The 16,244-nt window shown below is 40.0% G+C and overlaps 1 protein-coding gene across 1 annotated transcript in view; it reads left to right on the plus strand.

Moving 5' to 3' along the window:
* Nucleotides 1-15,110: 15,110 nt before the first annotated feature.
* The window catches only part of EDEM1 (ER degradation enhancing alpha-mannosidase like protein 1), a 1,151,518-nt gene continuing 1,150,384 nt past the window's right edge, over nucleotides 15,111-16,244 (plus strand). The window contains exon 1 of the mRNA XM_044078019.1: nucleotides 15,111-15,793. Within this exon, the coding sequence (XP_043933954.1) occupies nucleotides 15,348-15,793 (446 nt within the window). The 5' untranslated portion in view covers nucleotides 15,111-15,347. The remainder of the gene's footprint in view (nucleotides 15,794-16,244) is intronic.

Below are 16,244 nucleotides of genomic sequence, written 5' to 3' on the forward strand. Positions count from 1 at the left end.
AGGAAAGCTCTATGCAAGTAAGAAAAGGAAGAAATATTTAGAGTTTAGGCAGAAGGAGTGCCATTCATTGGCTAGATTTACTGTGAAACCACGGGTGTGTTAGCTTGTCACACTGAAGATACAGTAAGGTTGGTGCCAATTTCCAAAGCCATATTGCAGCTTTTTTACAGTAGGCAGGCATTGTGTGGTCGTGTTTCATCTAGTTTGCAACAGTGCAGTTATGATGATGAGGATATTTTTAATGAGATAAAAGAATACAAAAATATACCATACAGGCTGCAGCAACAGTATGCTGCTTCCTTTGTGTGCACGTATGATTGCATTGTAGGTTAAGGCTGTTACTACTGAAGATCCATTTACCATTCAGTCCTGGAAATCGTGGCTTGTGAATAACTTACAATGTAGTCACAGCAGTAGCATCATCTATTGTTGGTTATACATACAGATTTTATTTTGCTGACTATGGAAAAAGTCCACCAGTCTCCAGTTCATTGATGTCAAAGGAAAAATATACTTTAAAAATGATCAAAACACGGTAGGTTCAGGTTAAGGCATGTTAATCTTGCAGCAAGGAGACAAAAACATGCTAATACAGAGTTTGTCTAACTAGAATCAGGAAATGAAGGCATTTTATACATTTTCTAATAAGACATTGCCTACCAAGCTGACGTAGTGAATCACAAGTTTTGTCATCATCATTTAGTAGTGATTGTTTTTACAATTTTCTGCTGGTACTATCAATTTTTTTGAGAAACTTCCTAAGAAAAACAATGTGGCCTTGGCTACCACCGGTTAGATATATGCAATGTTACCATTCAAGGTACTATGGCTAATTCGAGCACAAAGCAAGTATAGATTGCAGTTCATTTCTCTAACAGTCATTTTGTCTATGTTATCTCTAACTTCTGCAGCTGTACATGTTCTCATACTTCGAACAGAGCTGATTGTTTAAAATCATTACATTACAGAATATAGCATTGTTCATTCATTTCTTCCTGACCTAGCAGATAATCACCTGCTTCTCAAGTACATTTCCAAAAGGCATAAACATGAATATTGCTGTGCTAGCAATTACTAGGTCAGAGGGCATCTTGCAAGTTTCAGAAAGCACACTGCAGTTTCAAAAAGCATCTTTTCAGTCTCATGTGAAACTCAACTGTATATAAAACAGTGCATATAAAATAGAATGAAAAACGTGTTAACTTATTTAGTTTCTAATTAGCATTAAGCACACACATTAATACATATTTTTCTGACATTTCCCCCCGTGTAATACTTTTTAATTCTATTTTCAAAAGAATAAACAGTTTGCTTCATCTCCTAACCTTTTCCATTCAGGATTTGCAGTTAAGAGAGTCATTCAGTTTAAACTTATGAAAGTGTTTCACATTCTAACAATTCTTCAATTTCAGTACTTTGATACAAAGTCTCAGAAACTGATATATCTATAAATTATTTGATTAACTTTTTCATGCAGGGAATACCACAACAAATACATGCTCCTAATAGGAGTAATCCCACACAAATGGCAATCAGGATGTTCATTAGGATGGAACCCCACCCCCAAACAAATTCTGGAAAAAGTCCGTCAGAGGGTCTGGGCCTGGTTTGGTCATGGCCGACACTTGCTGTATCATCTCAAGGTGGTCGTTTATCTCATGTTGATGATCAGGTATATATGCACAGCACTCTTCTTTGATTAAAGCGCACGTACCACCTCTCGCCGCTAGGGTGAAGTCAAGAGCCATTCGATTCTGGAGCACTACAGTTCTCATAGCATTCAGTTCATCAGTTATCAAGTCAAGAGCAGAAAAAGTTGCATTACTCATTACTTTGAGTAGTTTAGACAGTTTTTGCAGCTCCCAAATCGATTTCACTGCACCATATGCAGGTAATATGCCTGCCCATGATATGACAGCATCACTCAAGTCCATGTGCGTCAGTTAGGTACCCACGGTATGATGGTCTTTCCAGCCCACCTCGATCTGTCCCACTGGATTTTCAGGCTTCCTGACAGCTTTCTTGGCTACATCTCAGGTATTTCAAATATTTCCCTGAGGCAAAAGTGCAGTGTGTCATATGGCCGGGACCAGGTACCCCAAAAAACAACTGCCGGACCAATTCTCAGGTAACCATTTATATGCTTTCTTACCACACACAAAATAACAATCCTCTACCTTAGTAGTTACTTTACTACGAAATGGCTGCCCTGCATGAAACATCTTCCTATCTATTACAGATAGTTGCTTAAAAAGTACAGGATTATGTTGCACTTGATTAACAGTCTTATGCATGGACTCAAGAAATGAGTCATAATTTGAATTACAAACTGTACCCATTTTGTTTGCTTTGGTATAACATTTGTAATGTACAGTCACATTGCACCTGCTCCAACCCACTTGAATTGTGTCATTCTTATAAAAACATACAATTCCCTTTTGTGTCACAGGCAAATACAGTGCTACCTTATCATATGCTTTGATAGCTACGGTGTCATAAACCAAATTTTCCCAGGTCTCATTGACCCCTAGGGGGACTGCAGTCATTAATAACCCCCCGTATGCTGTTGGTATGGCTGTGCAAATCCAGCAATTCGAAACATTAAAAGTCTCAGCATACACACATGTAATTGCCTGATAAGTGTTAAAGTTCGGGTGCCAGTCTATGGTCGGCTCATCACGTTTAATCAGTTCAACTTTTGTGGCTGGGAAAAGGAAAGGCCACAACAAAAAGATCAATGTTATCAGTATAGCTATCAGAATAATTATACAAGTTTTCTGAGGTTGTTCTGCATCTCTGTTTGCTCTATACCTGGTCATTTTGTTCTCATTGTACAACAGTAACAAGGTTTTTGTCCAGTTCAAAGTTCTTAACCAGTTTACAGTGTGTCAAATGAAACCAGGATGCTCGCTCCGCGATCTTGACTGCAGTGGGTGTCGACAGTAGTACCTGGTATGGCCCTTCCCACTTTGGAGAACTCCAGTTTTTTCTCTTCACCACCTTCACCCAGACCCATGTGCCTGGGGCTACTGCTGCTTCCGATGGTCTGGTTTGCTCTTTATCTGAAACAGAATTTAACTGCAAAAGTTTGTTATTCAAAAATCGCCTCATATACCCTGCAAGTGAACTGTCAGCCTCCTGCTCTGCAGGCATGAGAGGTTTCCATTGAGGTGTATAATATGCCCTCCCAAACAGAACTTCAAAAGGAGTTAACCCTTTTGCATTTGGAACAGTTCTCATGCTCAGCAGTGCCAGAGGTAAACAGTGCACCCAGTTCTTTTGTATCTCACTAATCAATTTTCTAAGCTTGTTTTTCAAAACCTCATTATGCCTCTCTACTAATCCTGCATATTGGGGGTGGTATGCACAATGATTTTTTCAGAGAAATCCCGAAATAACGTCTAAGTTTTTGTATAGTTTGATTTACAAAGTGTGTGCCATTGTCACTATAAATCTTTTCCGGTATGCCAAATCTAGGAATAATTTCTTTAACAAGGACTTTTGCAACAGTAGCTGCATCTGGATTTTTAGTTGGAAAAGCTTCCACCCATTTGGAAAACATATCTATAATGACAAGGCAGTACTTCTTATTTTCGCATTTGTTCAGCTCTATAAAATCCATACAAATAGTATGGAATGGATACGGTGGTATAGGGAAACTCCCTTGCTTAGGTTTCAATGCCCCTTGTGCATGATGCTTGTTACAAACATGGCATGCTGCACAAAACTTTTTTGTGTAGTTTGTAAATCCATACGTCGTAAACACTTGATTCACTAACTGTACCATCCCCCCTGTTGAGACATGGCACTGCCCATGGCTCAACAAAGCTGCATATCTAAACAAGTTAGATGGTAAAATTGGTTTCTTTTCTTTGGAGATGTACAGTCCCTTCTCAAGGATTGCTCCTCGTTTTATCCACTTCTGTTTTTCTACATTTGTAGTAAGTGTCTGCATTGTTTTTAACATTTCTAAGTCTAAAATCTCAGATGGTTGTAATTCCTCACTCAAAAGAAAAACTTCTGAAGCTGAAGCTGCTTGTTTTGCAGCTGTATCAGCCCTCGCATTACCTTTTGAAATCCTATCCTGTTGCTTGGTATGAGCTATGCATTTGCAAATAGCTACTTTCTGAGGTAACTGAATAGAGTCTAACAAGTCTAAAATAAATTGCGCATGGTTAATTGGTTTACCAGTAGATGTTATCATTCCTCTATTTTTCCACTGCTGCACAAAAACATGTACAGTAGAAAAAGCATACTGACTGTCAGTAAAAATGTTCAGTCTCTTACCTTTTGCCAAGGTACATGCCCTTGTCAAAGCAATCAATTCTGCTGCTTGTGCAGATAAGTTGTGTGGTAAAGTCTTTGCTTCTAAAATCTCAGTATCAGAAACTACTGCATATCCCACTAGATTCTGTCCTGTAGGACCCCTCCTGCACGAGCCGTCCACATAGTATGTCACCTCAGCATCATCCAAGGGAACATCTGTAAGATCTTTTCTAGGTAGTGTCTTTTGCTCAATCTCCTGCAGGCAGCAATGTGATATGCCATCTGCAGGGGTTGGGAGCAAGGTTGACGGATTCAAAGTTGTACATCGTTCAATTGTCATATGAGGTTGGCTCAACAGTATAGTCATACAGGAAAGATGTCTAGCAGGAGAAAGGTATGCTACTTTTTCTTGCAGTAAAATAATCGCGACTGCATGAGGCACTCTCAATGTGAGAGGGTGAAACAATACTACTGAGGCTGAAGCCTGCACTGCCATTGCAGCTGCGACTACTGCTTGTACACAGTGGGGCAAGGATCGCGCCACTGGGTCTAGCTGTGATGAATAATAAGCTATGGGACATTGTTTGTCCCCATGCTGTTGTGTTAACACTGATGTCATATAACCTTGCTTACAGTCTACAGTTTGGAAAAATCGCTTATGATAGTTTGGTAATCCTAAAACTAAAGAAGAAGCTATCAGTTGTTTCAGTTTGCAGAAAGCTGATTCTGCTTCTGGTGTCCACTGTAATAAATCTTGTGCTGCCATCGGCTTTTTGAATATCAGGTTAGTCAGTGGAGCAGATTCCAAAGCATAGTTTGGAATCCAACTCCGACAAAAGTTAGTAGTACCCAGGAAGGACATCATTTCCTTCTTGGTAGTTGGTTTAGGTGCTTGTAATATTGCTGTTTTTCTGTCTTCATCTAATATTCTGCCTTCTTTGGATATTACATATCCCAGGTATTTGGCCTGTTTTTTCCAAAGTTGCAGTTTGTTTTTGTTTACCTTGTGTCCTTGAGTGGCTAAAAATTGTAATAATGCTATGGTATCCTCTCTGCATTCTTGCTGGGTGGGGGCTGCCAGCAGAATGTCGTCTACATAAAGTAAAATCTGACTGCCTTTCGGTGGGATAAATCCCGCCAGGTTACTTGCCATTTCTTGTGTGAATATTGTTGGACTTTCACAATATCCCTGTGGTAGTCTCGTATATGTATACCGTTTCCCCTGAAATGTAAATGCAAACCAATGTTGGCTGTCAGGGTGTATCGGTATTGAGAAAAATGCATTGCTAATATTTACCACAGAAAAATACTTTTGTTGAGGTTTCAAATTATTCAATTAAATGTGTGGATCTGGCACCGTAGGTGCCCTGGGTATAACTGCGTCATTTACAGCTTGTAAATCTTGGACCATACGCCATTCTCCGTTTGCTTTCCTAACAGGAAATAAGGGTGTATTACATGGTGAATCAGGAGATTCTATTAAGACTCCTTCCTTAAGTAAGGCTGCTATTATAGGCTTGATTCCTATTTCTGCATCCTTTCTTAAGGGATACTGTCTCTTTTGAGGTCTAAATGCTGATTTTGGCGTGATAATAACTGGTCCTGCTGTACGAATAAGTCCTACATCTGATTTCCCTGTTGACCAGAGAGTCTCTGGTATGTCTCATAAGGCTTTTTCCTCTTCCTCTAGTAAGAGTGCTACTCAGCTATCCTCACTTGCCTGTGAGTGTACAGCTGGGTGTGTCTGTGTTATCCAATTTAGTTTCTGCTTTTGTACTCCCTGTTCGGAAAGTTCTAACTCTGTCTGCTTTTCCCACTTTGTGACTTTTTCTCCTAGGTCTGCCCACTTCAAATTTCTATCTTTAGTTAAACTCACATGTGGTAATCGATTAGATTTGTAAAGTGCTAGAAACTCCTGGGGCAATGAACAGCTTACTACACTGTTTCCTTCTGTGTCCCAGTACAAATTTCGTAATACTAATCTGTTAGCACGGTTTCTAAACAGTTCTTGCTCATATTCTTTATCAGGTCCTGGTCTGTTACAGTAATATAGAGTGCAATGCAACAGATGCTGTTTATCAGTGTCAAGGGAGGGGGATTTACTGATGGCTACGTTCATCAGCTCTTCGGTTACTGCCCCTGGACCAGTCGTAACTAAGTCCTGGCTGTACCAATAAAATGTTTCACCCTCCGGTCGCACTACAAAAGTATCCATTTGTTGCTGTGCCTCCATAACCTGCATAGTTGGAACTACGGCTATGCCAAATATCTGCATTAGGTTTCTGCCCAAGAGATTCACTGGGCATTTTGCAGAAACAACAATTTTGCTTTTCTGGGTCATCCCTGAAACTAGGTCAGTTATCGCTATGTTGTGGGAGAGTGGCTCCCGATACAGCTGTCCATTAGCTGCTTTCACTAATATGTAGTCAAGTGATTCTGAATTTTCTGGTAGTTTGGAAGGATGTATCAGGGTCCGTGAAGCCCCTGAGTCGCACAGGAATTTGACTTCCCTCCCCTCTACCAGAAGTGTAACTTCCGGTTTTGTGTCTGCTAAGTAGAGCTCTAGGCTCAATAATGCTAAGTCCAAAATTTCATTTTCTTCATTATCTGTGATTTCATTTACATCCTCTATTTCTTCTGTCACATCCTCTACCCCTTCTATCACATTTGCATTTGTCTTTTCTCGTTTATTCCTATCCAGTGATTCTTGACTGTCATATAGTCATTCCTCACCCTCTTTGTCTTCCGTGGTTACCTTCTTATTTTGCCTGCAATCCCTTGCTAAATGTCCCTTTTTCCCACATTTGAAACATTCACCCATTTTCTTTCTCTCTTCAAAGTCTTCTGATCGTTTATCAGATTGTTTGTTTCTCTGGGTATTTTTCTTACCCTTCTTCCCAGTTTGTACTACAAAGACTTCTGATCCATCTTCTACTGCAAATACTTGGGCTTTCTTTTTCTTTTTGCTATTAAAATGTCTTTTGGCATGTCTTGCATATTCAAGTAATGACTGTAATCTACTTGTACGATGATCTACCATGTGCTTTGTAATAAAGCTGCTAATGGGTGCAATACTGCCTTTTAAAAATGCATTCTTTAACTGTTGCTCATATGGGGAATCATGTGTTTGATCTTCAGGTACCTGCATTCCACAATGGTTATTAAAACATTCTAATAATCTGGCATAATATCTATCAACAGTTTCACCTTCTTGTTGTATGCACTGATTAATGCACGTCCAATCAGCCCTAGGCTTCCATTTCTCAGAGATTCGGTCTGTCAGACCTTTCACTCTGTTGTCCAGTTCTGCATTACTATGTGGGAGTGGTCTAAGCTCTGCGTCACGGGGATTCCAGTTGCCACTGATCATGTGCCAGTCTGGATCTACGATTTGTCTAACTACTTTCTCTTCTTCATTCAAATGGTAACTTAACCTCATGCCCTGTAAGTCTTCTAAGAATTTTCTAAAATTAACTTTTGGATGGGGAATTCCCTCTGTGGCTTTCCGGATGTCTTCCGGTGTCCACGGTCTATATACAAGAAGAGTTGGATCCTGTCCTGCCTGCGGATTCGGTACTTCTATGAGTGGACATATCTCTTCTTCACTCATAGCTTGTGAATTTCTATTCATTTCATATAATTCAATATCTCTTCTTAAGTTGCGTGTTCGAGACCTGGTCTCAATAGGATCTCTGACAAACGGTTTTGGTTTTGCAGGAACAGCTGGGTATAGCAGAGGTGGATCAGCTTGTCCACTCGCTTCATATTCTGGTAAGGGAAGCGGAGGGGGCGGAGGAGGGGCTGTTGCTATTACCAAGTTATTGTCTTCTTTGTCTAAGAACATTGCTTTTGAATTTTTAATCTTTTGTTCCCTGCGGTTTGCTTCCTCAAGCCACCTGTGTGCCTGAGGGACTCCTAACTGCCGTTGCTTTTTTAGCTGACCTTTTGCATCTGTTTTAAGTTGTCTAACAAGTTTAATAAGTGAAGGTTTATCTAAATTACCGTCAAATTTGTATTTATCAACCCATTTTGTATAATACTTAACATTATCAGCACGCTGTAATTGCATATATTTTGCGTCTTCAGTTAAGGGCGGGTCTCGGGAATTTTTCATGCACTGATTTCCCATGTTGCCTTAGCTAAGTTAGAAATTGTTACATAACCCTTTTTATCACGTGGTACCATGATTTTACACCTTTTCACAGTTTATCTAGAATAACTGCCTACCTATTCTGTTTCCCTGATCTATGACAAGACAGCAATCTTTTTGTCCCTGATCTTCACATGCAAATCTCCCTGACAAAACAATACTGTAACAAATCCCTGATCTAAAACAGAAAAAAGGTAAATTCCTCCTTACCTGACCCTCCGTGTGTTGATCCACCGGAACATTGACTCGTCCTCCAATCCCAGATCAGAAACAGTGGCTGGCCTCTTTCGAACGACAATTCAGTCGGAGGTCTTTCAAAACAGAAGAGCCGATGTGGTCACTTCTCCGTACGGGTGCATGCCACCGGGCCCAATTCTGACCTGAGCCTAGAGTGAGAGATACTTTCTGGTCCGAAGGACCAAACTGTCAAAGGAAAAATATACTTTAAAAATGATCAAAACACGGTAGGTTCAGGTTAAGGCACTTTAATATTGCAGCAAGGAGACAAAAACGTGCTAATACAGAGTTTGTCTAACTAGAATCAGGAAATGAAGGCATTTTTATACATTTTCTAATAAGACATTGCCTACCAAGCTGACGTAGTGAATCACAAGTTTTGTCATCATCATTTAGTAGTGATTGTTTTTACAATATTCTGCTGGTACTATCAATTTTTGTGAGAAACTTCCTAAGAAAAACAACGTGGCCTTGGCTACCACCGGTTAGATATATGCAATGTTACCATTCAAGGTACTATGGCTAATTCGAGCACAAAGCAAGTATAGATTGCAGTTAATTTCTCAAACAGTCCTTTTGTCTATGTTATCTCTAACTTCTGCAGCTGTACATGTTCTCATACTTCGAACAGAGCTGATTGTTTAAAATCATTACATTACAGAATATAGCATTGTTCATTCATTTCTTCCTGACCTAGCAGATAATCACCTGCTTCTCAAGTACATTTCCAAAAGGCATAAACATGAATATTGCTGTGCTAGCAATTACTAGGTCAGAGGGCATCTTGCAAGTTTCAGAAAGCACACTGCAGTTTCAAAAAGCATCTTTTCAGTCTCGTATATAAAACAGTGCATATAAAATAGAATGAAAAACGTGTTAACTTATTTAGTTTCTAATTAGCATTAAGCACACACATTAATACATATTTTTCTGACAATTGATGATCATGACTGCTTTTTTATCAGCTGTGCTGCAGTGTCAAGAGTATTTTTCTTTCCCGATATGGCTCTTGCACCTGACAAATTGTTGATTTGTGAATTAAATCATTACTGTTCATCTACAGCACTACACATATATTGTTTATGGTCAGACACTCAATTTTATTTCACTGACTAAGTTTACCTCAGTCCTGAAAGATATTTGTGCACTTCATTAAAATACTTCTTTTAATTCCCTATTCAGCTGCTATGAAAGAGTCTCATACTAGATTCTCTCACAGGGCAAGTATGAGGCCAGATACCTTATCAGCTTTAAAAACAGACAATGCTATAGCTAAGGTGCAGTCATAATGTGAAAGAAAAAAAGTGACCCACAGGCAAAAAAATATAGCACTAAAAAGGATTAAGTCAGGAAAATGGAAAGGAAAGGCATAATAGCACTCATACATAAAATGATTATAGAAATAGTCATTATTGTTAACTGTATTTCATACCGGTGCAAGTGTCACATCTAGACATCTAGAAGTGATCATCTCATGCATCATGGTGCAACTGCTAAAAAAACAAATAAATTCAGTCTCTGGTGTCACTGTACATAAGGGATGCCTTTCAGCACACCAGTGTCTGGGCTCTTCACATGATACTTCATTGATTCAATCTGGGTAGTCACCGCTTTCAATTCGTATAGCCATTTGGACTTTCCACTGCACTCACACAGATTATGCTGGCACTGGAGGTCAAAGCCTTGCAGAGAAGCATCTCCATGTGTTCTTCTAACAGAACTTCCTCCTGACTGTCTTGGAAAGTAACTTACTGGTAGCTTCACTAGAGAGCAGGTTCCAGAACTGACACTCTCTGGGAGTGACCCATAAAGTAGAACATCTTCGAAAACTGCATTCATTGGAGATGAAACTGGACTCTTTCTCCGGTTTTGGTCATTTCTTTCTGTGGAAAAAACACACCATCTTATTGTCTTATAATAGGCAAATATGGTGGCAACAAGGAAAAGCAATACAGGCAACATGGTAGTTCAGTGGCAAAATCTCTCCATCAGACTTTCAGGGACTGGGGTTCAATCCTCCCTTGTTGCCACTGTTGTGTGAAGTAGGCATATTATCTCCATATCTGTAGGAATCCTCTGGGTATTCCAGCATTTTAACCCCCTCCCAAAAGATAACCTGTCATGTCAGGCACACCTTATTAATCTTTTTTTGTATTTAAAAGTCCACGTTCCTCGTAGTTTCACGTTAAAGGGTTGTGTTACACATTAATTAAGCATTGTTCAAATGTATATGCATGTAAATAATATTGAATCGCGGTAATTCATCAAAAGAATATTTCATAACAATAAAAATAGCCATCATTTCCTCCTGTAAATCTCCTAGTTGAAGTTTTTTGTAACCTGTTAGCATGCGTTCAACATTTTGCTCATTTGTTCCACATTATGGGAGGCAGTGTTTCACATTTTGGAAAAGGATAAGAATCATAGATGACTGTGCTAGATGTGTGCACTGAATTTTTGGAACAATGTTGGGGCCGGCTTACAGGTTATACTTACTGATTTTAGTGATTTTATTGTAATTTTCTGTGTTTATTTTATGCCTTTAATGTTATTGCCTGTTGCTTTTTTTATCTGCGCATATGGTACTTGTTTGACTTAACTGATTTTGGAACAGCATTCCAAAATGCTTTTCTGCATGTCTAAGAACATTAATATAAAAAGAAACTGAACAAGTTAGTGGTAATTATTTATTTGAGAATTAAGATCAAATGGGGCATTTTATTCAACTGGCTGGATTTAGTTTGTTGGTGTTCTGCAAAAAAAAAAAAAAAGAAGAGTCACTCGTACTTCTCAGCTGCTATGACATTTATATCGCTAAGATTTTTACTTTCAGCTTTGGACTTGTCTCTTCTTAGGGTTACTTAAGTTGCTAACATGTAAGGGTGCGTACAATATTAAATTACTAAAGTAGGTCCATATGATTTTTATCACCCGTCTGTTCAGTGACAGAAGAAAATAAATTTATTTTTGACCTTCTGATATGTTTTAAGTTTGTAGCGGTGCGGAACCATCTTAAGAATGCACACAATACCCACAAAAATGAAACTACACCCACCCCCAACAGCTACACATCCGGAGGTGGCGCTAAGTTCAACACCTGACAGTGTTCACTGCCCTAAGTCTGCTACCTTTTGTAGGTCGGTCAATTATAATTTATACACGCTGCTTCTCACTAAGTGGAAGCCCTATTGCCTATTTGTTCCTGTGTGAGAATGCCAATCGACTCTCCATTCCCTAATGAGACTCAGATGGTAGGGAACAGACCAGCTTGTTTTTCCTGGGGAGTGCCTACCCTCTCCCTCTCTCTGTCTGGAAGCACTCTCTCCCTCCTCGTCAGCTCTTCTGAGCTCTACAGTAACTGTCTGCTATGGGGAGGAGAGGTGTGTCTCCACATGCTGGATTATCCTCAGCTATATAATGGGAGCACTATTAACAGCACAGCTTCTGCGGGCTCAAACTACACTGGGCAAACACATCGTGTTCCCACGTGGTGTTACCCATATGATGAGTCAAAGTCTCCACCCTCTCCCCAGGATGGACAATCCAGCAGTAGCCACTCACTTCTATCCTCCACAGACAGCTCCTACAGGCACCCAAGCCAGTAACTGAACTCATATTGCCTGCATCAGAGTCAGGGCTTTATTCTAGACCTCTAGAAGTCCCTTCAACTTACTTTTCACTGCTTCTTTTTCTAGGCACACTCCAAAACAAGAAGCCTTCTTGCAAATGCAGGAAGGCACTTAAACATCACATGGTCTTACCTCTTCTCCACCAGCCACGCTAAGGCAAAAATGACTCAACAGATCTGGCACTCACTGTCCTGGCTAATATTTAGGGCTGCTGCTGTGAGGCAGTTGTGTAGGACTACCCCAGCTGGAAGTGACAATAAAGAAGCAGTGTGTTCTGGAGACAGGTACAGACTGTACTCATCTACTTCTTAAAGAGAACATACAGGTTTTCTAGCCTTGAGAAAAAGGTAAGGGGTTCTGTTCCCACCTTTTCCTAGTTCTGGAGGAGATGGATGACTTCTATCTATCCTGCAATGCAACTCTGACTTTAAGAAACACATAAAGTACATCAGGCTTCAGATGCTGATTTGCAAGGAGAACATAGGTTCATAAGCAACATCATAGGATCATCGAAGTTACTAGGCTATTGGCCCTGAGACCCTTACAAGCCTAGCCAAGAATTTAGCCCATGTTCCAACAAGTCAGCACCCTATGTCACTGTCAGGCAGGGACACAGGTGGAATCCTAGGAGTGTATTTTCTGTTCCCCATCCAGTTATTCAGGTTGCGCTTAAAATGGGTTATTGAGGTAATCTGCTTGATGTGGAGAGGGAGTCTATTCCACAAAACGGGGAGTCCCTTTGACACAAATCTGTCCCGCCAACAAGTCCTACTGATGTCACAGACCAGGTTGCGGTTGCGCGTGTGGGTTACTCGAGTGGAGCTTGACTTGCGGATATGTAGCAGTCCCATCAAGATGGGGTCTGAAATTGCTTTGTATGCCAGACAGAGGTCACCTCTGAGGAGTCTGTAGGAGACCGAGTAGAGGGACAGGGCTTTTAGCTTATCTGTGTAGGGCAGATGATTGAGGCCTTAGATTCTCCTGGTGAGGAGCCTCTGTGGTCTCTCCAGCTGCTGCATGTGCTTTGTGAGGTACAGGCCAAAATGGGCATTGTACTCAATAATGGATCTTATAAGGGTAGAATACAGGGATGTTATGATCTCCTTGTCCCAGGATGAGATACCCTTACTAATGAGATGAGCCATGTAGAAAGCTTTCCCTACAGTGGCGGCAATATGGTGGTCAAAAGTCAGTTTGCTATCAACCTGGGTGCCCAAGTCCCTCACAACTGATCATGTGCTTAGGACCTTTTTATCAATGTGATCATTTGTGGGGATGTCACTCTCCCTAAAGGGGACGATGATGCATTTTTTGGCATTCAGTTTGAAGCCATGTTTCTGGCACCAGTCATTTGTTTGGGTGAGACTCTCTTGGAGGATGTCTACATCACTAGGGGAATTGATGACAGCACCGAGCTTGCAGTCATCTGCAAACTTGGTCAGCCATAGCCCACTGGTTTTGGCCTTCACCTCAAAAAAGTATATCTCAAACAACAGAGGTCTCAAGACCGATCTCTGGGGTACACCACTAGTTACTGGTCTACTGCTTGAGGTGGCTTCCCCTATTTTGACTAGGTGGGTTCTATCAGTGAGCCAGTTTGCTACCCATCTGGTAACATATGGATTGATGCATAGTTGATAGAGTTTATCTATTATACCTGAGTGAGGAGTAGAATTGAAGGCTTCGGCCAGGTCAAAGTAGGCAGTGTGCACCGTCTTCCCCTCATCCATGGCCTCTGCGATTGTTTCAAAAAAGTCGACCAAATTTAACAGGCATGACCTTCCCTTGACAAAACCATTTTGGAAAAGAAAGGATAAGAATCATAGATGACTGTGCTAGATGTGTGCACAGAATTTTTGGAACAATGTTTGGGCCGGCATACAGGTTATGCTTACTGATTTTATTGCAATTTTCTGTGTTTATTTTATGCCTTTAATTAATGTTATTGTCTGTTGCTTTTTCATCTGCACATATGGTACTTGTTTGACTTAACTGATTTTGGAACAGCACTCCAAAACTCTTTTCTGCATGTCTAAGAACATTAATATAAAAAGAAACGGAACAAGTTAGTGGTAATTATTTCTTCGAGAATTAAGATCAAACGGGGCATTTTATTCAACTGTCTGGATTAAGTTTGTAGGTGTTCTGCAAAAAAAAAAAAAAATGAGTCACTCGTACTTCTCAGCTGCTATGACATTTATATCGCTAAGATTTTTACTTTCAAATTTGGACTTCTTAGGTTTACTTATTTCTTGAAAGTTGCACACGTGTAAGGGTGCGTACAATACTAAATTACTAAAGTAGGGCCATACGATTTTTATCACCTGTCTGTTTAGTGACATAAGAAAATAAATCTATTTTTGACCTTCTGATATTTTTTAAGTTTGTAGCGGTGAGGAACCGTCTAAAGAACGCACACAATGCCCACAAAAATGAAACTACACCCACCCCCAACAGATACACATCCGGAGGTGGTGCCAAGTCGCTAAGTTCAACACCTGACAGTGTTCACCGCCCTAAGCCTGCTACCTTTCGTAGGTCGGTCAATTATAATTTATACACGCTGCTTCTCACTAAAAGAGTAATATACTCATCCGAAACATAGGAATACAAAACAAACACAACATGCACTAAATAAGCACAAGTTCTCATAATAAAAATAAGGACTAGTCTACAAATATTGTAGTTCCAGGACAAATCACACCCCTTGTATGTAGGCGGGGAACATACTTGCACGCTAATTGGCTAAAAAGTCAGGCTGACTCCATTGTTAACTGGATAGTCTGCCACGACAGCCTGCTATGTTTCCGTGAAGCCACGCCTTTAGGGTAGGCATTTTTTTGAATGACTAACCCAAAACCTATGAAACCTAAGAAGAAAGTCTAACTGTTTGTATTAGTCACACCAATCGAGGACAACTTTAGTTAGAGAACAGGGTGTTGTTGTATTTCTTTGTCAATAATGAAAAAAAAAACAGTTTTAAAGGGAAAGTATCAATTCGAGTTGTAGTTTGGTGTGCAAATGACGCTGTCATTTAAAACTATGTTTTTGAAGTATGCGCAAACATGCAATGGAGGGCTATAGTACTGTGCCTACTGGTATTGAGGCTGGCTTTCAATTGTGTGGTTTGGCTTGTTTTGGCATTGGGACCTAGCCTGGGATTTTACCAGCATTTCCCAATAAACTTTCAGTTCAATCTGGAGAAAGTACAAGTATTAACTGGACTGCCTTCGAAAAGTCCGAGTTGGTTTGAGCAGATCCGTGCGAGACGACAACAGCCCAAGAATAGGGATGTATGTGACAACAAACCGTACTTGGAGTACTTCGTGTCTAACTGGGATGAGTATGGGAAAAAATACGGGTTCTTTCCGCGGGCCCTAAAACAGCAAATGAAGAATTTAGCAAAAGAAATGTTTCACTTTGGTTATGACAATTACATGAAGTATGCCTTTCCTGCAGACGAGTTAAATCCTATTGATTGTCTGGGGAGAGGGCCAGATGTACTGAATCCGTAAGTGCTGTCAAGTGATTTCTTAACATAACTTTTAGAAAAGAATCTATATCTTAAAAATGTAGGTTACTAATGCAACGATTTTATTTTCAGTCCGCGAATGGTAATTTGACAGAGCTCCCTTTTGGACAGTATTACCAGTCGAAACCTGATATTAAAGTATTGCATTCTAGGTAGGATTGCCACTTTTTCAAATGCCCAAAGTGGAACATTTTTTTGTAGAAAATTGAGATTTTTGTGGGACAAAAACATACCCACGGCCAATACAAAGGACAGAGTTTCATTTTTTTCCCAAACAAAAAGTTTATGCTTGTAGCTTATGAGTAGCTTATGCTATTTCATATATTTAGGCATTTCAGGTACAAAATAGCAGTTTTAAGCAACTATGAAAAACCTATGAAATATTTTTTGTCCAAAAAATATTAGAACATTTGCCATTTTGTTCCCCAAC

The sequence above is a fragment of the Protopterus annectens genome, chromosome 7.part0 (assembly GCF_019279795.1).
Source record: "Protopterus annectens isolate FY-2018-M chromosome 7.part0, PAN1.0, whole genome shotgun sequence".
Classification (NCBI taxonomy): Eukaryota; Metazoa; Chordata; order Ceratodontiformes; family Protopteridae; genus Protopterus; species Protopterus annectens.